At 38.5% G+C, this 25,331-nt stretch overlaps 5 protein-coding genes across 8 annotated transcripts; 2 read left to right on the plus strand and 3 right to left on the minus strand.

Moving 5' to 3' along the window:
- Positions 1 to 95: 95 nt before the first annotated feature.
- LOC129791458 (golgin subfamily A member 4) lies at positions 96 to 10,454 on the plus strand. 2 transcript variants are annotated; one of them, XM_055829647.1, is made up of 7 exons: positions 96 to 284; positions 473 to 1,366; positions 1,422 to 5,783; positions 6,112 to 6,431; positions 7,530 to 7,623; positions 7,715 to 7,975; positions 10,144 to 10,454. In XM_055829647.1, the coding sequence occupies exons 1-7, from the start codon at positions 246 to 248 to the stop codon at positions 10,210 to 10,212; spliced, it is 6,039 nt and encodes a 2,012-aa protein (XP_055685622.1). In that variant the 5' UTR covers positions 96 to 245; the 3' UTR covers positions 10,213 to 10,454. The 2 variants fall into 2 exon arrangements, with proteins under 2 accessions (XP_055685622.1, XP_055685621.1); XM_055829646.1 differs by lacking the exon at positions 10,144 to 10,454 and having other exon boundaries at positions 7,715 to 8,846.
- On the minus strand, positions 10,455 to 15,814 carry LOC129791459 (tyrosine aminotransferase). Of its 2 annotated transcripts, XM_055829650.1 has the most exons (5): positions 15,577 to 15,814; positions 14,757 to 15,349; positions 11,578 to 12,092; positions 11,203 to 11,496; positions 10,455 to 10,887 (listed from the first exon to the last, which is right to left on the minus strand). In XM_055829650.1, exons 2-5 carry the CDS (start codon positions 14,953 to 14,955, stop codon positions 10,552 to 10,554), a joined length of 1,344 nt encoding a protein of 447 aa, XP_055685625.1. In that variant the 5' UTR covers positions 14,956 to 15,349; positions 15,577 to 15,814; the 3' UTR covers positions 10,455 to 10,551. The 2 variants fall into 2 exon arrangements, with proteins under 2 accessions (XP_055685625.1, XP_055685624.1); XM_055829649.1 differs by lacking the exon at positions 15,577 to 15,814 and having other exon boundaries at positions 14,757 to 15,367.
- A 1,759-nt stretch (positions 15,815 to 17,573) lies between these two features.
- On the minus strand, positions 17,574 to 19,003 carry LOC129791299 (NADH dehydrogenase (ubiquinone) complex I, assembly factor 6 homolog). Its single transcript, XM_055829376.1, has 2 exons — positions 18,674 to 19,003; positions 17,574 to 18,621 (listed from the first exon to the last, which is right to left on the minus strand). The coding sequence occupies exons 1-2, from the start codon at positions 18,790 to 18,792 to the stop codon at positions 17,808 to 17,810; spliced, it is 933 nt and encodes a 310-aa protein (XP_055685351.1). The 5' UTR covers positions 18,793 to 19,003; the 3' UTR covers positions 17,574 to 17,807.
- Positions 18,864 to 21,333, plus strand: LOC129791296 (elongation factor G, mitochondrial). 2 transcript variants are annotated; one of them, XM_055829372.1, is made up of 2 exons: positions 18,864 to 19,041; positions 19,113 to 21,333. In XM_055829372.1, the coding sequence occupies exons 1-2, from the start codon at positions 18,970 to 18,972 to the stop codon at positions 21,285 to 21,287; spliced, it is 2,247 nt and encodes a 748-aa protein (XP_055685347.1). In that variant the 5' UTR covers positions 18,864 to 18,969; the 3' UTR covers positions 21,288 to 21,333. The 2 variants fall into 2 exon arrangements, with proteins under 2 accessions (XP_055685347.1, XP_055685348.1); XM_055829373.1 differs by having other exon boundaries at positions 18,865 to 19,035.
- LOC129791297 (uncharacterized protein KIAA2013 homolog) lies at positions 21,330 to 25,329 on the minus strand. Its single transcript, XM_055829374.1, has 2 exons — positions 23,049 to 25,329; positions 21,330 to 21,637 (listed from the first exon to the last, which is right to left on the minus strand). The coding sequence occupies exon 1, from the start codon at positions 25,203 to 25,205 to the stop codon at positions 23,328 to 23,330; it is 1,878 nt and encodes a 625-aa protein (XP_055685349.1). The 5' UTR covers positions 25,206 to 25,329; the 3' UTR covers positions 21,330 to 21,637; positions 23,049 to 23,327.
- Between the last annotated feature and the right edge of the window lie 2 nt (positions 25,330 to 25,331).

Consider the following 25,331-nt stretch of genomic DNA (forward strand, 5'->3'; position numbering starts at 1 on the left):
ATTCTAACCTCAAAAAAATCCCAAGATCGCGAATAACGGTCAATTTGAATTTTATGCTAAAACTTCAGGGTGGTTTACGACGCGAAAAAATAACTGAATAACTTCAAAAATGGATTTCAGTTGGCTTCCTTTGATGTAAATGCTGGAAAGTTTTTGTGTTTTCTTTGAGTTTTTCCGCATTTTCCGTAATTTATTTTGTGCAAAATTGTTTGTGAAATCCGTGTATTTCCTGTGGCAGTGTGAAAATGGAGATGGCAATGTGGAAGAAGCTTATGCTGACTTGGGTTAGTTGGTCAGGAGGATTTCCCTCGAAAAAACAATTTTGTTTTTCCACGAAATTTCCCTTTTCCCGTGAATTGGCCTTCTTGATTTAATAAAAAAATCTTTTAAGAGTTTAATTTCGAGGAATGCAGCATAAAATTTTATGCTAGATTATGAGAATTTAAGGACAATTCCCGGTTTTTCTTTGCAGGTTAATGCGTCAGGATTGCTGGAGAAGCCAGCAAAATTTCTTGATCAAACTGACCTGCCGGGCTTCTATGCGGAATACCGGAAGCTCATGGTGCGGGTTTCGATTCAGGAGACTGACATCCGGGACTTTCTGAGGGTGCACTATCCGAGCTTCCGTACGCATCTGCACACCCTCGATGACAATGAGATCTGTACAACAGATTACGTTTACATATACTGCCTCCTCCTGCACTTCTCATGCGTTGTGTGCAAAGAGGAAATTTTTCAGAGTATCTGCATGAAGATGAGCTCCACACAGCAGGAATTCATTGCTCTTCTCTTTAGTCGTCTCGTTCAGAGCCCAATTACGCGGGAAATGCTCAAAATTGCCCTCAAGGAGACAGCTGCTCCGTCGGCAATTGAATTCATGCAGCTGGAGTCCCCCATTAGAACACCCCGGAAGCCCTCTCCAGCCACCCCAGCCACGAAGCTCCTCGACGAGAGATCACGTGAGCTAATCTCACTGAAGGCACTCCTCGAGACGGAACGCTACGAGAGGAACTTCCTCGAGGTTCAAATGAAGGAGATTGAAGAGAAGCTCAATCGAGCTAATCAGCAGCAGAAGAATCACATATTGGAGATAAAGCAGCTCAAAGAGAAGCTCCTGTACGGGGATGAGCAGAATATCCCGCAGAATCGCGAGAAGAAGGAAGTTTTCTCCCTGGCTAATCATCACAGGGAAGTTAAGCATCTTGAGGATAAGATTTGGTCGCTAAATAACGAAGTGGAGCTGATGACGCGCGAGAGGAATGGCCTAAAGCAGAAGAATGCCCTAATTGAGAAGGAGCTCTCAAACTTCCGGGAGAAATGCCACGAGCAGAGAATCCTCAATGAGAACATTAATGCAGAGTTAGAGGTGAGAGTTTTTTATTCTTTTGATTTTTTTTTAACTGAAAGAATTTCTTTTCCAGGAGAAATTGCGATTGATTGCGGACCTGGAGAGCGACAATGAGGAGTTAAAGATGTTCATAAAGGAGAAACAAACAACGAGGCAGGATCTGAATTCAACAGACTCCCTGGATTACTCCTTCAACAGCTCCAACACTAAACACGATGAGAGCCCGGAGAGTCTTGCAAAAACCGTCGTAGATGTGCAGCTGAGGGAGAAAGAGTGTGAGAATCAGATGCTTCGCAGTAGTCTGGCTGCAAAGCAGGAGGAGCAATTGAAGCTATCGCAGGAGATTGTGGCTTTTATGCGGAAGCATGCCGCGGCAATGGAAGCGGAAGTGCCGAAAATCATTGCAAATGACGACAATCTTCAGTACGTGGCATTCACCTTTATGACGGCCACGGAGAAGTTGGTTGAGAAGGAGACAGAGATGCAGAGGACACTGCGGAAGGCTGAGCAGGAGCAGGAATCCCTCGTGGATACAATTGCACGTCTCAATGATCAGTGTGCTCGAATGAAGGGAGAAATGGCTGAATTGGTTGAGCAGGAGAAGGGAGCCAGGGAGGATTTGTCCAAAGCCCATGAAAGCCTGGAGAGGAAGTCCCAGAAGATCAACAATCTCTCCAGGGAATTCCAAGAGTTGCGTGCTGAGTATGAGAATGCAAAGAAGGAATTATCGTGCGAGAAAACAGTTAATCAACGCTACGAAGAGATCATTGAGGAGAATGAGGCAACAGAGAAGGAGTTGGCGCGTGAAGTTGGGCATCTTAAGAGTAAAATTGTGGCCACAGAGAAAGACCTTGATGAGACAAAGCGCAAAATTGGGGTGCTTCAGAAGAAACTCTCCGAATCCGAGGAGGAGATGAAGGAGAAGGAGAATTCCTTGGAGAAATCTCAAGCAAGCATTCAAATGCTCTCAAGTCAGAATTCCATTCTAACGACTAAAGTCTCTGACTTGAATTCAGCAATAGCCATCCTGCAGCAAACGAAGGAGAGTCAAAATGATGAAATTTCCCAACTTAGGGGTGAAATTGAGCAACAAACGAAGGAAAATGAGCAATTAACATTCGAAAAGGAGGAATTGAAAGCAGAAGTTGAGGCAAAGGTTCAAGATATGAAGGATCTCAGTGAAATCAATGAGAATTCCTCTGCAAAAATCATCTCACTCGAGCAATCCATTGAGGAATTGAGAAAAGAAGTTGAGAGTGTTGCTGTGGCCAAGGAAAACCTCAATAAGGACCTTGAGAAACTCCAGCAGGACAATGAAAAACTCTCCGCGGAGAAAATCAGAATGAGCAATAAGGTCAAAGATGCTGAGAATCAAATTGAAGATCTCAAGAATGAAATAACGAATTTTGAAGAACAAGAAATTGCCTTTTCAAAGCAAATTGATTCCCTGAAGATGGAAATTGAGCTCTCAAAGTCAAATTCGAGGAAGAATCAGGCAAAGAAGGAGGAATTGTTGAAGCAAATTGATGAGCAAAAGATCCAATTGATTCATCTGCAGAAGGAAATTGATTGCAATAAGTTGGACATTGAAACTCTACGGGAGATGCTGAAAGAAAAGGACGCCCTTCTGGATGAGACAAAGGGATCACAGGCTGCGACTCTTGAGGAAATTGTGAAGAAGAAAAGTGATTTGGAAGAGGCGCTTAAACATCAGCAAAATCAGATTTGGGAAGCACGAGAAGAGATCGCGAAATCGGCACAACAGGGGGAGGATTCAATGCGAAAACTTCATGAACTTGTACTAGAGAGGGTGGCTCAAGAAAAGGCCTATGAGGTATTGCAGGGTGAGCATCAGAAAAACCTTGAGGAGCTTCAGAAGCTCACAGAAGACTACAAGAAAGCCGAAGAGGAAGCAGAAAAGTTTGCAAAAATCTCGGAGAAAGTTGAAAGTTTGACCACAACAGCGTCCAAGGATATTTTTGAGCAACTTCAAGACATTCAAGAGCAGTTTGTCGCCAAGGACAACTCTATACACGATCTTGTCAATAAGATTGATCGCATGGATCAAGAAGCTTCAACATTTGCAGCGAAAATTTCCATCAACGAGGAAAAAATCTCAGAACTTTACAAAGAAATTCAAAAGAATGCTCAAGAGAAGAAAGAACTGCTCAAGAATCACACAGAGGAACTAACTTCCCTTCAGAGAGCTCTATCGGAGACCTACAAGAAGAATGAGGATCTCTCGCAGTCCCTTCAAGACACTGAAGCATCCAGGAAGAAGGTAGAAGAATTGCTAGAAGCAGAGAAAGCTGCAAAAATGGACTTTGAGGCCAAACTCTACAAGGAAGTTAATGAACTTGAAGCTCTTGCTGAGAAGCTTTCCCTGGCTGAAGTGTCTGAGAGTCAACTAAAGGAGGAACTTCAATCAACGCGAGAGGATTTGGCAGAGAGGAAGAAGCATTGCGCGAAACTCGTCAGTGAGATTGGTGAATTGAGAGAGGAAAAGGAGAAGGAAGTTAATCTTCTGAATGAACAACTTTCTCAGCAAAAATCCGAAATTGCTGCTCTTCAAGGAGAAAAGGAATTTCTTTATAAGCTCAAGATTAAGGCAGAAGAACAAGAAGCCAAGGTTGAAGAATTGGAAGCTTCTGAAAGGGAATTGAAGGTGAAAATGACGAAATTGAGTCAGGAAGCTTCTGAGAAGGAAATTCTTGTGGAGGAGCTCAAACAAACACTGCAGGAGAAAGAGAAGGACTTGAAGGCCATTGAAGAGGATCTAAAGAAGGTAATTGCCGAAGGAAAGTCTCTGAATGAAGAACTAAAGGAGAAGACAAAGAAGCTGGAGCAGGAAGCTTCTGAAAAGGAAATTCTTGTGCAGGAGCTTAAGCAATCACTGCTAGAGAAGGAGAAGGATTTAAAGAGAATCGAGGAAGAGTTCAAGAATGAGATTTCCAATGGAAAGTCTCTGAATGAAGAATTGAAGGAGAAAACAGTCCAGCTAAATCAAGAAGTTTCTGAGAAGGAAATTCTTGTGGAGGAGCTCAAAAAATCTCTGGAGGAGAAAGAAAATCTTTTGAAAACAATCAAGGAAGAGTTCAAGAATGAGATTTCCAATGGAAAGGATTTAAATGAAGAATTAAAGGAGAAGACAGTCAAGCTTAATCAAGAACTTTCTGAAAAGGAAATTCTTACTCAAGAACTCCAACAATCTTTGCTGGAGAAGGAAAATCTTTTAAAGACAATCGAGAAAGAGCTCAAGAATGAGATTTCCAATGAAAAATCTCTTTCAGAAGCACTGAAAAAGGAGAATGAGACTCTAGAGAAGAAGATCTCAGACATGAATGACCTCCAAGAAAACCTTTCACGACTTCAAGGAGAACTAACTGCAAAAGAAGCTTCCAATTCAACGTTAACGGAAGAAATCTCAAAGCTCAATGATCTTCTCTCCGCAAAGATGGAAGAAGTTGAAAAGCTCACGGGAGAGTTCGAGAAATCCGGGGAAGAGAATAAAACAAAAGATGAGGAATACTCACGAGAAATCTCCAAACTCTCGGAGGAAATTGAGAATCTCAGAGGGAGTCTCGAAGAGCGAACGGCTGAAATTGCCCGAATGGAAGAAGACCGGAAGGTTGTGAATGAGCATGTGAAGGAACTGGTGGAGACGCAAAAGGTTTTCGAGACAAAGTGCGCCCAGTACGAGGATCGCGTTCAATTGCTCAGTGAGAGTAAAACTAAAGCAATTGACGTTCTGCAGAAGGAGATCACTGGACTGGAGAGGCGCAATATTGAGCTCAGTGAGAAAATGAAGAGTCTCGAGGGGAGTTTGGTGGATAAAATGACCGAATGTTCCGTCATGCAAGAGGAGAATGCCAAGCTGAGGGAAGAGATTCAATCCATTGAATTCCAGAATGATGAGATTACGCAGAAACTTCTTGATCACGATGGGGAAGTTCATGATTTGCAGAATGAAATAAAGAAACTCCTCACGGCGAAGCATGAGGTTGAGAAATCCCTCAGCAAGGTGTCAGAGAAGAAAGCCATCCTGGATGAGACTCTGGCGCAAAAGGATGCAGAGATTTTAAACATGAAGATCGAAATGGGGAAGAAATCAACGGAATTTACCGCAGATTCAGACAAAATTGCCACTTTGCTGAAAGAAATTGAAAAGTACAAAAGTGTGGAGCTTGATGTGAGGAAACTCGAGAATCTAGAGCGCAAAGAGAAGGAATTGAATGAGAAGCTGGTGAATGACATTGCAATTCTCCAGGCAAAACTCTTCAAGGAGCGCAATGCCCTCGAAATGAGGGAGTCCGAGTGGGCAGCTGAAAGGGAGGAGCTGAGGAAGAAAATTGCCGAGAGTGTCAATGCGGATGAGAGGGTGAATGAGACACGTCGCGAAATGGAGGGAAAACTCGAAAAGATGAAGGAAAAAATGGTAAGTGGGAGATTTTCCTCAATTAAACTACTAAAGATTTCTTCAATTCTATTTGTTGCATACGTCCTCGCACGTGTTTTGCATTTGACGTCAAATATCAAACTGGAATTGCAAGAAGTTCATCCCAGTTTCTTCTAAGAAACTTTATAATAAAAAAAATGTTGTTTGGTGATCTTTACCTGCTGCTGTAGTGCAGCCATGTGCAACAATGATGTGTTTTGTTTTGTAGTTTCTTTACACGTGTTTTATTCTTTTATTTTTTATGTTTTTTTCATTTTGAATAAATAAATATTGATTGTTTTTTATTCTGTTGTTTTCAATCGAATAGAAAATGCTTTGCAATGCGGAAATTGAGAAGGTACGATTGAAGATTGAGAAGGAATTTGGGCAGAAACTTGAGATGGCCGAAGGTGTCAATAGGAAGCTCTCAAAGGAGATTGCTGTGCTAAATAGCAACAAGTTGGATTTGTTGAGGGAAAATACGAATTTGAGGAGAATGATGGGAAGTACTCAAACGCTGAATAAGCCTCAAATTCCACAAATGAGCCTCGATATGGAAGATGAGGAGGGAGAACAATTCAACAATACCTACCTGAAGGACATGAAATATGGGTCAGATCAACCATTCTTTGGCAGAGAATCCGTAACGTGAGTAAATTTTACAGAATTTAAAATTTTTCTTAAAGAAAAAATGAAGAAAATTCCTTTAGAATTGAGCCAAAAAAAATTTAATTTTAAAAATGTTTTTGAATGTTCTTTTTGTGACTTTAAAGAAAGAAAAGCTGAACAGACTTCACTTTCAAATTAAAAAATATATGTACATACATATATAGAAGAATATGTTTTTCAGAATAGAAACATTCTATTTAATCAAAAAAAGTTGCGAAATAAGCATAAAATATTATTTTTAATCAGGAACCTACTTTTTAATGATTAGAAAATGATTTTCTAATTAAGAAGAAGAATATTTTCATTTTGATTAGGAGTCTATTAAACTGAATTAGAAGTTCCGGACGGACCGAGCAAAAATCTTCAGAGTAGGTTTTTTTTTTTAAATTAACTTCTATATGAAAAGAATCGTTGATCTAATTAAAGCTGAATATATTAGGTACGGAATAACTTTCAAGCAGAATCTTTTGATTAAATATTGATTTGAGAAGGATTTAAGTTTTCTTGAGGTTCTTAAAGGTGTCAGAAGAATGCCTTAAGTTTTATTAAGATTCCTTAAAAAAAAAAGTTAAGAATTCTTAGGAAAAATTTAAGATTTTTAAGTTTTCTTAAGCGAAACTAAAGGTTTATTAAATAAATCGTGCAAAATACATTTTTTTAAATGATTTTTACGAATTTCGATACTTAGGTATACTTAGGCGATACTTAGGCGATCAGAAAAAATCATCGAAAAATTCAGCCCGATTCAGTCTGAATGAAGAAATCTTAAAAAATAGCTCAAAAGGCTTAGCTTTGAGGGTATTTACACTGTTCTATTTAAACAAAATAAAAGTCAAGAAATAGGTAGAAAAATATTAAATAATGATCAAGAAAGTACAAAGATCTTTTAAAAGATGTAAAAGATTTTTAACAGAATTAACCTCTATTGAAAACTTTTACAATTTTTAAAATTATTTCTTCAAAACTTTGCTCATTTTTATCTAATTTTTTATTTCAAAAATTAAATAAAAAAAAATTTAATGATTAAATGTTTTTAATTTTTTTTCATTTTATCCTTTGGCACAAACAAACATGCAGGAAGGAAGAACTGGAATATAGGAATTCCATGGTACCACCACACCTGAAGAGCCAGTATGCTGCACAATATGGCAATTTGGAGGATGATGCCACGGTGAATAGGAATCCCAAGCCAAGCTCTGCATGAGCGAGGATTTTACACTTCAACACAAGAAAAAACTAACCCTTCTTGCTCAATCTTACAGTCAATTGGTGATGGGAATGTGCACGAGGACAGCATGAGTAGTTTGCTGTACGGTGGGCAACGGAAGAAAGTGAGTGGGACAACGCTGTACAAGAGACCCGGACCACCGACACCGAGTAAAAATGGAGGACGTTTGTCCTTTGGGGGCACAAGCGACGTACATCCACGACAAATTCTCAAGGATTTCAATGAGTCAAAGCAGACGCCCAGCAGCAGCACCCTTCGTACGTTCTTCGGGAGGAAATCTTTGGCGAGAGATGAGGTAAACCCCGTTGTAGATGGTAGTCGTAGTAGCTTAGTTAGTGATGGTCTTGATGATGATGATGCATGCTTAAAGCCAGAGAAAGATTACGACGTGGTAATTGGAAGTTTTGGAGAGATTGTTGATGAAGAGCGGAATGCCATGAGTTCAGTGTCGGAGACAAGTTCACTTCCTGACACACCGAGAAGGGGGAAGAGATCATCATCGTCAAGGAGGCCAAGGGCGTCACTCAATGTGACAAATGTGAAGAAGAGACGCTTCGTGGGGAGGAATACAAAGCTAAATGGGAGTATGGTGAAGAAGTCAAAGAAGCGTCGAAGTGCAAAATTTGATGAATTTCGTCATATAAACTTTGACGATGCACCCGATGCGCTGCTGGAGGTGCCGCAGTGCAAGAGTGCTGAGAGGAAATTTGAGAGAATTGCCCTTGAGAAAATCTCACAAACCCCATTTGTGGGGATACCGAGTAATCCACAAGCCAACAGACGACGTTTCTCAACACCAATTCACGTTCTCTGCCCACCACCACCAACAGCTGCAGCATCTTCAGCACACTCAAGTTCCAAATGTTCCGGGGGCTTATCGATAAGTGAACGCATTCCCAGGTCGGAAGTGATTACACTGCCAAGGCGTCAATTGATACCACAACTAAAGAAGGACGAGTCCCCCAATGCAAGGCTCTTCGCATTTTCTGCTATTGCCCTTGCAATTTCATTCATCATCTTTATCGTGTTTCAGTCATTTTGGCTATAAAACAATTTACTTTTTTTCTTCATTAAGGGTGGAATAATTAATCAAGAAGATTCTCCTTGTTCTCTACATATACAAATTATTATTGTTGATGGAATATTATTAAAATTTGGAAAAACAAGTCCTTTCTCTTTCTCTCTAGAGAAGTTTGTATTTCTTATGCTTTATCTGAAATAATTAATTCTGGAAATATATTTTTATGTTAACTACTTACTAAAAAAATATTCTCTATTAGTTGAAGAAATGTTTACATTCGTTTCTAATTAACGACCAAAAAATCCTTGAAAGGAGTCTATTCAGCTATGTATGAGACTTGTCCTGGGTCGAGAAAAAAAACTTTATCCTATCTTGTAGAGAATCAAAAAATAATTTATAAATCGTCAAAGAAACTCTCCATTTTCCATTGAGATCACATAGTAAAAAGCCAGCAAAGATTTCATATAAAATGCCCAAAAAATGGCCGCCGTTACCAATTTAGTCCCTTTGAATATTTCAAAACATTTGCTTGTTTCGAAGCGACAAACTAATCGAAGAAACATTAATGCGAATGATTTGAAACATTGGTAATGGCTGCCAATATTCTTTTTTGATTCTCTACAAGATTATTTAAATTAAGATTATTATTATTATTTGAGTTAAAATTGTTTTCTCGGCACAGGGCAACTCTCAAGGATTTTTTCTGAATTTTCAATGATTTTAAGGATTTCTTGATCGCTCAATACGACCCATTTTTTTGTCAATTTATCTTGTAATTTTTGTCAAAATGTTCTCTTAAAAATTAGCGCAGGGAAGAATATTTAAAAGTTAAGGATTTTATGCTATAAGGGTACTGTAGAAAACTTTAAAGTTTAGTGGTTTATCTTACAGTCTTTAATTATTCTAATTTTATTCATATTGAGATCGAAGTAAATGGGAGCTTTCGGATATAAATAACGTGAGGGCAACATTCCATTCAACGTTCTCTAACTTGTATGGCTTAAGTTTCAAATTATATTCTTAACGACAAAAACTAAAAGCTTTCGGCGATTTATAAGCCCTAAAAGGCAATAAATCTGTGAATAGAAATTAAGTGGAGAATTTTCTTTAGACAGAAAGTTTTACAATTCATCAAATCTCGGATAGTTTTGCTCTTGAAAAATCTCTAAAATACTGAAAAATGTTTTTGATTCTAATTTTGATTTTTATTGTAACCTTCAATTATCTCAAATCGTGATTTTGAGGGAGTTTTTATTTAATAAATAATTTCGTAAATTTTTCTTTTTATTAAGACGCTTAAAACATGGATTTTAATGTTAAAATCTCAAAAATATTTCAATTAAATTAATTATTAAAAAATACGTTTAGTCTCTAAAACAAATTATTTATTTGGTAAGAAAGAATTCTAAGATGAAAATCTTTTTTTTTATTTGTTATTGCAGACTTCAACTGCTTCACCTGCAGCGCGTTTCAGAAGTATTTTCCGAAATAAACGCACCAATAATAAGTAGGTAAAAATAGGCGGAGAAGGACGTGTAAGGATAGGCCCTAAAATAGTCCCTTCTTGCTGTTCAATCCATAATCTTTTGTACATATAAGTAGTTAATATTTTAAGTATTTTAATTAATATTATAACTTACCTTAAACGATTGGTATTCTCAAAAACTTTTCTCAAACCCTAAAAGAATTTTTTATTTGTCAGTACAAGAAAAATTAAAAAGACATTTAAAAGTAAAAAAAATAAAAGACTAAATTTTAGTATTAATAGAAAAAAATATATTTATAATGTCAAATAATACATTAAAGATGACAAGAAAAAAGTCCTTAAGAATGGCATATAAGTGAGAATCTCAATTAACTGTGTCTATAATTGCATTCTGAATGATCCTCTCGTCAATTTTGAAGTGTTTCTCACAGAATTCGGCAATCCTGAAGCAGGCTTCGCGTAGTAAGTCCTCCGGAACTGTTAGAACAATCCTTATGTAGTTTGGATATTCAAAACACTGTCCAGGTAGGCAGAAGACGCTCTGATCTTCAACTAGTGCCTTTACAAAATGCAAATCTGTTGCGTATTCCGGGAAATTGTCCACATCTATCCCAATCATCATGTACATTGCACCATCGGGCATTATTGGCTTCAATCCGGGGACTTCACTGAGAATTTCATACGCAACATTTGCGTGTCTCTGCAAGAAGGAAAAAAAAAATAAAATTAAAGGTGTTGTAACGGTCAAAGTTTGAATATAATCTCATAGAGGTCGCCCTCCACAAATTGTCCTGCTAAATTCATTCGCATGGTGACAGGCAAAGCATAAGGAAGGACGTGTAATAAAGAACAAACAATTAGAAGAAGGTGTTTTACTAAAAGGAGATCATATCAAATCAAAGGTAAAAACGTAAAATTGAAAGACAAGATCCTGAGATGAAATTCCTTGAAAATATTAAACGAAAAGAAAGACATAAAATTGAAAGACAAGATCCTGAAAGAAAAGGAGCTTTACCTGCAAAATTGCGACTGTTTCATCGAAGAATGATTGCGGTGTCTCAGTGAGGATTCGTGGTAGAGCTCCCTGGATGGCGGCATTGGGTCCTAGGATGCGTGCACTCAACTTCATGAGGGATGTTCGGACGTTCTTGAAGAGATTGTGTCGATCGTGAATTGTGATCCATCCCATTCGCCATCCGGGTACGAGAAAACGCTTCGTGAGACCACCGCAGGAGAGGACGGGCACATTCTTGGACAGAGAACTCACGGAATGGAAGACTTTTCCCGGGAAAACCATGTGTTCGTAGATCTAAAAGGGTTTTGGAAGGGAAAAGAATGTTTAAAAATAAATGAGGAAGGAATTTATAGGGAGGAAGCGCGGAAGTTGTACCTCATCAGCAATAATGGGGAGGTAGTATTTTTCTGCTAATTTAATAATCTGCTGGAGGTGACTCTTACTAAAGACACTACCACAGGGATTACTTGGATTGATGACAATGAGGGCAGCTGTATTCTCATCAATCAACGACTCCAAGTGGAGCAAATCAATCTCCCAATTCCGCTCTGGCAGGAGATTATACATCCGCAGTGAGACCCCAAAGCCAGGAGCGAGTGTTTGGTAGATTGAGAAGCCAGGTCGTGGAATGAGGATGTTCTGACCACTATCAGCGAGGGCGGCAATGCAGAGTTCAAGGGCAGATGAGCAGCCACTGCAGAGGATGATATCTTCAGCTGTGAGGGGACCAACATTGTTGTTTGTCGCTTCGTACTCAGCCACAGCCTGACGAGCCTCCACGCGACCAGTTGATGGTCCATACCCATTGCACTGGTTCAGGCGCAGCATCTCAATCACAGGCTCCACGATCTCGGAGCATGGTTGGAGGTTGCCGAATGTTGTTGGGTCACCTGGTAACAACAAGCCAGAGAATAATAGTCAAGAGAAAAAAAAAACATGAAGCTTTCAGATGTGGCTGGAGAGGAATCCAATCAAATGATTAATTTATCGTCTTCTTATATACAAAGACAGCCTGTTCCACATATAATTTATTCCGGAGGCTGGTCTGTTGTCGTCAGTCCTAATCATGAATATGCAAATCACATTAGTGTGGCACACACAGGTTTTTCACACACCTCAACCATTCTTTGAGAATGTGTTTCCAAAGGAATTAATATCATTTCATTTATTAATCAAATTCACAAAATATGAGACAAACAACCATCGCTTAATGTTGTTTTGCACACAAAGTTTTTTTTTCTTCAAACTCTCTGCTATGAACTTTTACATACATAAGATGTTTGTTATTGAACTGTGTGAGAGGATATTATTGAGGGTAATTTATTTATTTATTTATTCTCGATTTGGTGCAACAATAATTTTGAAAAAGAAAAAAAATAAAATCATACTTATGATGCATTGAGAAGAAAGCCAAAAGTTCTTGGGGACCAGAAGAGAGTTGCGCCAACTGCAAGGAGATCAATAATTTTCTTTTGAAAAAAAAAATTAAGGATTCGCTCGAAATTGCATTGATATTAATTTTTCTCTGTTAGGGGGGCTTTTAAGTTCTTTTGTGATTGAAATTTAAAAGCCTTTTCAAGCACTAATTTCAATCAACTGAAAGTAAAGGATAAAAAACGTTTGCAAGATCTCTAAGAAATTCTATGGAAAATGAAAGGATTTTCTTTTAATTTTAGTCATGTCTTTAATCGCATTCAATGATAAATCTTCTAGAAGAGGAAAAATAATTTACAAGCTTTCTAATTTATCTGGGAGGTGTTTACTGAAATAATTTTCTATTCCCTTATTAAGGGGAGGGGGGAGTCTCGCCCGCGAGGAATTTCAATAAGGTCAGCTCCTGTGTTTTCACTCCCCTACATTGAGTTCTACAAAAATTTTATAATTCAATTTATTTAATTACTAGTCAACCCGAGCCCCCAATCACGTGTGAGCAAACTCCATTTTAAGCTATAAAAGGGGGGGCGTATATTAGTAGAGGGATGAATAATACGGTACCCCGAGAAATTTTTTAAAATAAAAAAATCCCGTTATCTGACCCTTCAGCAGGTAGAAAATGGAATAAAATTAATTTTTCTGTGGGGGCGCTATAAAGGGGGGTTGGGGCGGAATCCCATATAGCGCTTGCAACTCGTATTGACCCCCTCTACCCCCACACCAAATTTCATCAAGATCGGCCCAGCCGTTTAGGAGGAGTTCATGTGCCACAGACAAACAAACTTTTCAGCTTTATATATTAAGATTCGTAAAAATAACTGAATAAACTCTGAACTCAATTTTTTTTTTGAATATCTTAAACGTGATTAGATTTTTCAGTAAAAAAGAACAACCTTCATTAACCTATTAAAAAAAAAGAATATTAAACTATCTACGTTAATTTTATTTGCGAAAGTTGCTTTTTAATTATTATTTCCGGATCTTTAAAACTTTTTCTTCAATTTTTGTTCATAAAAATTTTTATAAACTTCCTATCTTTTTATTGAAGCCACTGAAGCATTTTTCCCAGACAGATGGAGTTTGTTCGACAAAATATCTCAATTTTATTATTTGTTGCGTAGTTATTTAAATGTAGGGAAAAATGTCTAAATTGGAGTTTTTTTTTAAGTTTATCTTAAACTAATAAATTAAATAAAATTATGAGTAGGACGTTCATTTCTCTTTATTTTACAAGAATATAAGTTTAGCAATTTAATGAAAATGTAAAAAAAAAATGATTTTTCCATTCAAAATTGTCTCATAAATTGCTCATAAAATGCTCTTTAATTTTCTTTTGAAACAATGTGGGAATATGAGGGTATTTTGGTCACTATTCCATCGTTCTAGAGGGTCTAGGAAAATATAAAATTTGCCCATTTCCCTTCGAGTTTGTGAAAAATGTTTAAAAATAAAATTTCTTGGCTTCTCATTGGCCAAATTACCCTCCCTTCCCCTATATTTAAATATTCATTTTTGACCAGAATTCAAAATTTCTATTAAACTAGATATTGGTCATATTGGTGCAACAGATCAAAAAGATTTGTAAATCATGCAAATTCTTTCAAGATCACGCCCCCATTGGTTGCATTGGGGGGTAAAAACAAGAATATTCACACAAACAAACATCAAGTTCTTTGAAGAGCAAGAAAATAAGATAAAAGTTTATGTGAAAAAAAATGTGGAAATTATGTAAATTGAAAAATTAATCCAAGTTGTTGTAAACAAGTAAATCAAATTCAAGAATTTAAAGAAAAAAAATCACACACACACCTCCCACCCCAAAGCTGTTTGAGCTCTCTGCTAGTTTATTTTTTTTTAATAGTGTTGCTATCAATTGCAATGGCGCGACATTTCTTGAAAAAATGTTAAAGAAAAAGAAATAGAGGGAAATAAAATAATGCAATTTCGAGAAGCTTCCACGGCGGTGTGTCTCCTCAACACACCAAGATATTATATTTTGGAGCTAAATTCTTGAAAAACTTGATTCGTGGCATCTTTGAGCGCATGATCGTGTTGTGATGTTGATGATGCGGGGAGGTTTATGTACATGATTAGCATAGTGGATGGTTAGAAGAACTTACCAATTGAGAGTGGGATCATTTGCTTCTCGGGGTTTGGGGTGAATTTGAGTCCCTCCACAATGGCCCTAATGGGGTTGATTGTACTTTCGGCGAATGCTGTACTCTTGAGATTCCATTTCGTCCTGAGACTCGAGAGGGCTTTTGTTGGTTTCTTCACAATCCTCTCGTGGTTGTTGTTATTTATGTGATCTGTTTCCATTTTCTTCACCCTTTGAGAGCTTTTTTCTTCTTCAATTTTCTCTTCTTATTTGCTTTATAATTTTTATTTCAATAAAAATTCTCTTTGTGCCTCTTCTATCACAATTTGAAAGTTTTTTTCACACAGAAAAAAGTCTTTTGCTTCAACGCACACGTATAATATCACTTGATTGTTCCTCTCTAGATTTTCACGCTTAGGGCATTTCTCTATAATAATATAATTTAATCAATTTAGGACAGATTTTATTTGGCCGAAAATTGTGGTGATTTGTTGCCACAAAATGCGCACAAAAAAAATGAAACTTTATAAAGAAGTCTCCCCCGCGGAGTCTTCTTCACTGGACAAGTTCTCCAACAAAACTACTCGGCGTGATTTCAAAGTGGTGAGCTTTTATCTGGTTTGATCGCGAGTCGCGAAAAATCTGGAATTGAGAATATTATTATTTATACAAATTTATAATCTCCGCATCCAATACAGTCACTCACAGCGCGCAGTATCCCAGTAAAGTGGAAGGTGTGTGTTGGTTTTTTAAGAAAAAGAAGAAAAAAATTATAATTTAAAATCACGAAACAAACATTTTAATATAGAAATAAAAAGCTATTAAAAATCTCTCACACATACTCCCTAACTTCTTCATAGAAATAGTTTTCTTCATGCCAACAGCGCAAATTCTTCCTGTTTTTGCACAACACGTAGCAAAACACTTTGAGGGATCTTTTACTTGATGTTGATGAAGGAAAAGAAAAAAAGCTCAACTTTCGCATGAAAGCTCTCCCCGCCCAAGCTCAAGCCCATGTGGCCTACAAAGGTACACCGTGATGAAAAAAAAAATGCCATGATCGCGCAAGAGGGCCCTAATCAAGTGAAATTATGGGAATTTTCCATCTCTTGGCAGGTGATTTCTTGGCGCAACTAACAGCTCTCTGGTCACCTTCATTTGCATAGCTGTAGGTCCACCACAAATACGCGCTTCGCTATATTATGGTGGGGGCAGAGAGAGACCATCTCTCGTGCCAATTCCACTCCTCACAGCTGCATGATCTGGTTGATCCTGAAAGAATTGTTGTAATGTCACCACGGAGATGGTTGTGCCTAAAAAGTTGGTCTGTGTCTCTATTCATTGCATTGATGGGGGCAACTTTAGTTGGGATTTGCAGAGAGAAAAAAAAATAGTCAGGTGGATAAACTAGACTAGGAATTCTTGTATAGAGTCCCCTCCAACGTTTTTTTATCGTCTTTTTCATTTGATTCAAAACATATTATAAAGATTCCATGGCGATGAAGTTGATGGAAATCTCAACAAGAAAAATTTGAATTTTATTCGTTTAATCGATCACTGAATTATGATTATTTTTTGGGATTTCTTTGGGGACTTACTTTTAAAATTCTAAAAATGATGTATTTTCACGCTAAAGGAAACGACTTCTGAATTAATATAACAGGGCTACAATGTAAAAAAGAATCACAGCTAAAAACGGCTAAGTCGGTTCGGAACAAAGTTAGCTGACTTAGCCGTTTTTACAATGTAGTCCTCGATAATAAAATTGACTTGCTGAGGAAATTGAAAATAATTAGAGGTGATGAAAAGTTGATAAAAGTAAACTCTCCATTTTTTTAAATTAGTTTTTGTAACGGATGCATTCTGCGTAAAAACAGCCTCTCGTTGATGAGTTCCGACAGCTCTCCTCACTTTACTCAAAAGTATATTAGAGTTTTTGATTTTATTAAAAAAAAACTTTTTATCGTAATTTGTATCGTTGATATATGACTGTGATAATAACCAAGAGTTTTATAAGATATAAAGTAGTTTTATGGTTTTAACTTTAGGCTCTACTAGGAGGCTAAAAGTATAAATACAGTGGCTGAAAAAAACAGACGTATTTTTAAAGGTTTTTTTTTAAAAGATTAATTTTATCTGTAGGTAAACTAATCAATAAAAAAGTTTTGCAATATTATTCTTCTCATGATATAATTTAGGTACCTACTTAGTCAATTCTAATTGAAAAGAACCTGAAGATAACAAAAAAAATTCGAAACGTTTAGGTAAAAGAAGTTTTTTTTACCACGTAGTACCATCTACGAAAAATTTAATTTTTCTTCTTTTTTTCAAGAGATTCTAAGAATATTTTAATTGATGTTTCAGAACTTTCTATGAAAGTTATAAAAAAGAATTTTAGTCGATTTTTAACCCTTATTATTTATGTTTACTTAGAACGTTTTCTTTGGTGCAATTTACGTAAATTCAATGCATTTTCTACTTTAAAAAAATAATAAAATTCGAGAAAATAGAATATTTTCCGTTTGAGGCAAGGTATTCGACCCAAAGAATGCGAAAGACTTAAAATATTTTTATGAATAAATTCTTTTGCAACAAAAAGAAAAAAATGTTGATCACGCAATGTGAAAATGAATACCTAAACATCTTTTTCTTTATTGAACGAAATAAAAGTTAAAATAGGGCTTTTATGTGATAAAAATTAAAATATTTTTCATTAAAATAACATTAATTTATTTGTCTTTTATGTATTTTTTTACTTATCATTTCCATTCTTATTTTAAAACCAAAATGAGTAAGAAAAGACATTTTTTATTATATTTTTACGACTTTTCTCGTAGTATTTTTAATTTATTTTATATTCATTATTAATTTACATAAACTACCTACGTACGCACTTAATATACCTACAACGTCAGAGAAGAATATTTTTTAAGCCTAATTTTGCCCTCATTGCTTTCTTGCTGATAATTTATTTTTGTTGACTTTTGACTTCATAAAAATCACATTAAAATTCTTTTTATTTTCACAAAAAGGAAAAGTCGTAAAGGGTATACTCGGACTGATGAACTCCTCTCTAGAATCTCGAACGGAACTTATTCCAATAGAGAACAAGAGGTAGGACGCTATCTCGCTTCTGCAGATGTTCTGTTGTTGGATGAAAATGAGCACGCCTCAAGCGTTCCAAGTATCTGTCGAGTGTTGCTCCTGGCAGGAAGATTGGTAGACAATTTCGTGGGATTTTATCTCTGAGCGATCGTGCCTTTGCCAGATGCTGATGAGCCACTGTGGCAATGTCAAAGACACAATTTTCCACTCCTTTGTCATCAGCACGATCCCGGAAAACTCTCTCCTGACTCACTCCGTGCCTCAGGAGAATCTCCTGGGGGATGGGGATGATTGCATTGCGTCTTTGATGGGGAAGGGAACGGATGATATTTGTGATTCCCTGAGCTTTCCCTAAGTGCGATGCTGCATGATCTGCATGAATATTTTTCACACCTGCTGCTTCGAGCATTAAATAGTAGACACTGGAATTTGTCTGCTCAGCATAATCCTCGAGTTCTTTAACAGTGAGAAAGGAGACGTTTCCCAATCTTTTGCGTGATTTAATCAGTCTGTGGAAGTACATCTTTGACAGAGAACATTCCCGAGAGGTGTTTTTTAGCTCCTGCACTACAGGATGTTCCGGGATTGGGACGTCTTTAGCATTGAAAACTTTATCCACGGCATCTTCCCAGAACTTCAGTCGCATCTCACCGATTTTTGCTTCAGAAACTTGACTATTAACCCGTGCAATTTCCACATTAAATGCCCGAATGGAGAAAGCTTTCCTTCTCAGGGAATTTTCCAGCAAAAGAAGAGACAGGAAGTTCTCATAGTCGTAATTCCTGCAAACAAAAGATATTTAGCAAAAGAAAACAATTTATGTGATGAACATACTTCACAGAATTCAGGCAATAATTCGGGATATTCCCATTGACACTCGATAATTTGCATGTGGATGTATAGAGTGGGAGTCTATTTAGCAAATTCTTACTTCTTTGCATGCAAAAAATCATTTTTCTCGCGATTTTTCACAATTTTCCTCCCAATGTTTACGACGGAGATTGAGGTTAGGTGAACACTTTGATGGCAATCAGCGCCACGAGTGTTGTGCAGAAGAAACACCTTCCGGATTCCCGTGCAATCCTTAATGTGGTTGTTTTTCCAATTTTCCACGTGTATTTAGTGCAGAAATGGCTATTTTAAGTATCTTCAGGCTCCCTCTTGCTCTTCGGAGTGTTCGCTGCGGGAAATCGGTGGTAATTGTAAGAAGAAAGTTCTGATGTAACACTACATAACCTCACATTGAAAATTCTTTTCCTGCTTTTTTTTTTAGAACAATTCAAAGTTCTTTTCATCTCATGCAAAATTTGCCGAACACAAGCCTCTGGAGAAGATTCGGAATATTGGAATTTCAGCACATATTGATAGTGGGAAGACAACACTAACGGAGCGGATACTCTTCTACACCGGCCGGATAGAGCAAATGCATGAGGTGAAGGGGAAGGACAATGTGGGCGCTACTATGGATTCAATGGAGCTTGAGCGACAACGTGGGATTACCATTCAATCTGCAGCAACGTACACACTGTGGAAGGAGCATAATATCAACATAATTGACACACCGGGTCACGTGGACTTTACAGTGGAAGTTGAAAGAGCTCTCCGGGTTCTGGATGGTGCAATCCTCGTTCTGTGCGCCGTGGGTGGTGTGCAAAGTCAGACACTCACTGTCAATAGGCAGATGAAGCGCTACAACGTACCCTGCCTGGCATTCATCAATAAACTCGATCGCATGGGAGCTAATCCCTATCGTGTGCTGCACCAGATGCGCTCTAAGTTGAATCACAATGCAGCCTTTGTTCAGCTGCCCATTGGCTTGGAGTCTGCATGCCAAGGAGTCGTTGACATTGTGAGGAATGAGGCTATTTACTTTGAAGGAGATTTTGGGATGAAGATACGACGGGATGAAATTCCTCAGGATATGCGAACAGAAGCTTCGGAGAAGCGTCAAGAATTAATTGAGCACCTCTCAAATGTCGATGATACCCTCGGGGAGCTCTTCCTCGAGGACAAAGGAGTCACAGTTGAGGACATAATGGGAGCCATACGAAGAAGCTGCCTGAAGAGGAAGTTCACTCCAGTTTTTGTTGGGACAGCCCTCAAAAACAAGGGGGTTCAACCACTGCTGGATGCTGTCCTGGATTACCTCCCAAATCCCGGAGAAGTTGAGAACACGGCGCTCGTTGAGGTGGAGGGAAAACCCACTGAGAAGATTATTCTCAATTCCGCTCGAGACGATTCAAATCCCTTCGTTGGATTGGCTTTCAAGCTCGAAGCTGGACGTTTTGGGCAATTAACCTACCTCCGGTGCTACCAGGGATGCCTCCGGAAGGGTGATAACATCTACAACACTCGTACAAGTAAGAAGGTTCGCATTGCTCGGCTTGTGCGTCTCCACTCAAATCAAATGGAAGATGTCAATGAAGTATTTGCCGGAGATATTTTTGCCCTATTCGGTGTGGATTGTGCCAGTGGGGATACCTTTGTGGTGAACCCCAAGCTGCCACTCTCAATGGAATCCATCTACGTACCCGATCCCGTGGTTTCCATGTCAATTGTACCCAATAATGCCAAGGATCGGGATAATTTCTCAAAAGCCGTCGCGCGGTTCACCAAAGAGGATCCCACATTCCACTTTCACTTTGATCCGGACGTCAGGGAGACTCTTGTCTCGGGCATGGGGGAGCTACACTTGGAGATCTATGCGCAGCGCATGGAGCGTGAGTACGGATGCCCAGTGACGCTCGGGAAGCCAAAGGTGGCCTTCAGGGAGACCCTCGTTGCCCCGTGCCCCTTTGACTACCTCCACAAGAAGCAATCCGGTGGTCAGGGGCAGTATGGACGTGTCATTGGGATCATGGAACCCCTCCCGCCAACAAACAACACCGTTCTGGAGTTTGTGGATGAAACAATTGGCACGAATGTACCAAAACCGTACATTCCGGGCATTGAGAAGGGTTTCCGGGCAATGGCGGAGAAGGGATTGCTCACTGGGCATCGACTATCGGGCATAAAGTTCCGCCTGCAGGATGGTGCGCATCACATTGTGGATTCCAGTGAGTACTCCTTCTTCCTGGCTGCTCAGGGAGCTGTCCGGGAGGTCTTTGAGAATGGCTCATGGCAAATCCTCGAGCCCATTATGTTCGTTGAGGTTACAGCTCCGGAGGAATTCCAAGGAGCCATCCTGGGACAACTCAGCAAGCGTCATGGCATCATCACGGGCACAGATGGCAATGAAGGGTGGTTCACGACGTACGCTGAGGTCCCGTTGAATGACATGTTTGGCTATGCTGGAGAATTGCGATCCAGCACACAGGGCAAGGGTGAGTTCACAATGGAGTACTCAAGGTATGCTCCATGCCTGCCGGAGGTGCAGGAGAAACTCATTCAGGAGTACCAACGAGCGCAGGGCGTTGGAACTGATGAGAGGAAAAAGAAGAAAAATTGAGAAAATTGTAAAATTAAATTTAAATAAAAAGAATTCTCCAAATTAATTAAATTTCTTTTTATTTCTCAAGAAAACACGATCTTTTCTCTTCTTTATTAAAACTCTGCTTAGTTCTTTCACAGCACGACCAAACGTGAAGAATGTGTTGATTTCTTTTAATATTTGGAGGAATCTCATCAACGTCTTTATCATGATTTCTTTGCTTAAAATATATAATACAAAAAACTTTAACAGTTCGCATGAAAGGTAATGAGCTTTTTTATCTGATTGCACGATAAAGCTTTCTTATCAAAAATGAATCTCATTTTATCAGGCTGAAAGAAGAAGTTTTGTGGAAACTCCCGAAATTCCTACAAATAGAAAATACAGAGGTGGTCGTAAAAATTGCAAAGAATGCTGCGATAAAAAGGAAAAGTTTTCAATGAACTAATAAAATGTTAACATAGTCCAAAATATATTTTCTTTAATTAAAAAAAAATGTATGACTCAAGATAAAAGTTCTTTTATTAATTTTTTGTCTGGATTTGGGTATATCTATAGGGAAATTTTAAAAATAATCAATTTAAAAGCCCCAGAAATGCTGATAATATTTTAAATGGACAAAATTATATATTTTTTTCTATTTTTTTTAACACAGAAAACCAAAAATTCTAACCTCAAACTTTGTCCTAAATTTTCTCTTAAAAAGAAAACATTTTTGCAAATTTTCTTTTGATGAACATGAAGTTGAAGATGCCTACACATAGATAAAGAATTTATCATAATAAGTTAGATAGACGTTTTCCTGTAACGATTTAATAGTTAAAAAAAATAGCGATTGTCAGGTTTAGTCCTTCGGTGTTAAAAACATAACCATTTTATGTAATTAAATATTAAATGTTGAATACAAATTTAACAAAAAATAGCAATAAAGATCTCTCTGAGCTACCTATCTAATCATTATAAATATTTTCTAAATGAGCTGAACATTTAAAATCCCGCAAAATCTCAAAGTTTCTTATTATTTATTTTACAAAAAAAAAGACTTGCAATAAAAGATTTTAAAGTGAAAGAAAATAATAAGAGTTTAAAACTTCACGATATTCCCAAAATCTTTTCTTCCTTTCTAAAAATTCCGTAAAAAATTGATTCAAAACTTGGAGGACACGAATGTCTAACCTCAAACTTTGAGCCTTATTTTCTATTACAAAGAAAACGTTTTTTTTTCAGTTTCAGATTTTATTTTGACGGACTTCTGTTTTTTTTTAAGTCAAGAAAATAGATGTTTAAAAAAATGTAATTTTTATGTTTTTTTTTCGATTCATGATAACTTCATTTTTTTAAGGAAGAAATAGTTTCTTAAGCCTTAGATTATCAATTTGATAAAATTCTACTTTTTACATTTTTTTGTCCATTTGAATGATTTTTTTTGTATTTATATCAAATTGTTTATCGCAGATACATTAAAAAAAACCATTGAATGAATAAACCTTCAATAAACAACGATTTACATAAACAGAACAAATTATCACTTGGACGATCGAGGTTTCTAACCTCAAAAGTTTGACCTTCATATTGTCTCAAAAGAAAGTATTTTTCCAAGTTTTCTTTCGACGATATTGAAGTAATGAAACTTCCCTATCACGAAATGTTAAAAAAAATTTTAATTCTGAAGCATTTGAAAAATCGAATTGGCCACATTTGCCAGCAAAACCTCCAAGGGTTAAAAAAAATTCAAAACGATGCCATTTTCATGACCACCACTGTAAAGTTCGTACTCACCGAATGATTGTTATTTGTTTTTATTTTTATTTAAAATAAATTATTATTGCAGCATTTTGCGATCGCTGTGGTTTCACTTCCTCTTTGAATTCCCCGCCATAAATAATGTATAAGCATCCAGAGAAGAGGAATTATTATTAAATGAAATATTACTGATAAAAAGTCTCTCGATTAGGGTGCAAAGGTAGAGGCAGAGAGACAAACAAAAAGAAAGTCTTCTCTGGCTCTAACTCTCTTTTATATCACTCAACTGCACTGCACACACCCCCCTTGAGGGCTTTAGGGTTTACTGTAGCGGTAGCGCATCTTATCAGGTGGCTCACAGTACTCCTTCACGATCAACTTGCACAGGAAAATGTGGAAGACGACAATGAGGACGCAAACGCTGATCCAGAAGATTTTCGGCAGCCCCGCCAGATGATGGCCGTGCTTGTGGAGGGCAATTACGTGGTGCTCATGCGCTGGTGCTTCGGCAACTTCCTTCACATGGATGGCATGATGGAGTTCCTCAATGTGCTGCCGGTCGGATGTTATGTACAGAATGGCTGTGATGGGTTCTGTCAGCTTCACCGGAAAGCGTCGTCGTGCCTGACTCAGTGGCACCGGATCATCGAGGCAGCCAGCATCGCAGGCATAGTAGTTCCTATCAGAACGATCTAGGGCCACGTAGAGGACGGCTTTGTTGTCATCCTTCACGGAAACGGAAACATTGACGTGCGTCATGTTGCCGTAGTTGAGACGCCGGAAGTTGTACTCCCGATGGAGGTATTTTGGATGAATATTCATCTCCAGATGCTGATTGCTGAAGCGGAAGCCACCGAAACTCAACACCATGGCCTGAATGAGTCCACTGGCACCCGCACGGATGAGATCATGGCATCCCTGCTTCTCCAGCGTCAACATCCACGAACTCGTGACGGTGTTGAGTTCCTCCAGTGTTGACATATCACTCCACAGAGTTTCAGCTTGCAGTGTGTGATGACTGTCGAAGCATCCCTCAGCTTCAGTGGCCAGAAGATTGGAGATCTCTGATCTGCGTTGTGCGCTAACGTTCTCTTCAAATTCAAAAGATCGCGCCTGCGACAGAACGGCGTACATTGTGGCATTGATTCGATCTCCATTGAGGGAATTTTCAGCTTTGCTGGTACTTATCTCGAAGCCCGTAGCCCAGAGACTATTCCACGCACGTACGTGTCGCCAGTGGAATTCATTGTAGTTGGCTCCGGAATTGTGAACTGCCTCCTGAAGGGCTCTATCCATTGCCTCAATAGCTGCCTTCTCCGTTTTATCCTTCACCTGTGCCTTCAGGTACATATCCAGGGAAATGGGATCGGAGTACACGACTGTGGAAAGAAGCTCCAGCTTCGTTATTCCACGTTTCTTCAGTGTCAGCGTTCGGGGAATGAAACGCGAGACAACGGATACTGTTACAGCTTGCCCCCGACTATCGCTGAGCTCCACAAGACCCGTCACAGCTTGATACTCAATGATATTCGAGCCATGCTGGAGGCGTTGAATCTGCGAGACAGCTGTTGGCCAATCGGATATTCGCGGAAGTACAAGCTCAACATCAATCAGCTGATTCTTCGTATTGGTCACCTGGATTTCCTGCACAAACACGTGAGGCATTGTCCGGTGAGCGTAGTACTTGTACGTGACAAAGTATCCATCCTCGAAGCACTGGAAACGATGGACAGTGCCACTGAGGTAGTCCACAGCAGTTGCTTCCTGATTGATACCATTTTTCGATGATAGCGACACAATGGGATGAAAGTACACGGGCAGCGAGAGACTCCGCCCAGTTTTGATATTGAGATGCGCATCCTCCTGGATCTCCAGGCCAAAATACCCATTGCCCACGTAGGGAATGATATTGCGTTCGTGCGGAAAGGGTGGGCTGTGTCGGATGTTTGCATTGAATTCCATCGACGGCACGTAGAAGGGCGTCAACCGGTCATCCATGCAGTGCAGCAGGGGATCCTTCGGGATCTCCGGTGCCCCAAAAAGCCATCGGAAAATCGTGGGACCCAAATACAGCAGGATCACTGCCACAGCGAGAAGGAGGAAGAACAGCCGGCGATACGTAAAGTTGTAGTTTGTGTCGTGGAGTCTCCTCATACGACGCATAAAGTCTGCAGTGTCCACTTTGAATTTCATTGTCTCACAGGATGTTCAGGACTTTTCTTCACGCTCAAAATCCACGAAATAACTCACGAGATCATTTTCGAACGCACCACGGAAAAATTTACACAATGTTTGTTTTTGACATGGAGAGCCCATTAA

The sequence above is a fragment of the Lutzomyia longipalpis genome, chromosome 2, assembly GCF_024334085.1.
Source record: "Lutzomyia longipalpis isolate SR_M1_2022 chromosome 2, ASM2433408v1".
In the NCBI taxonomy this organism is placed as follows: Eukaryota; Metazoa; Arthropoda; class Insecta; order Diptera; family Psychodidae; genus Lutzomyia; species Lutzomyia longipalpis.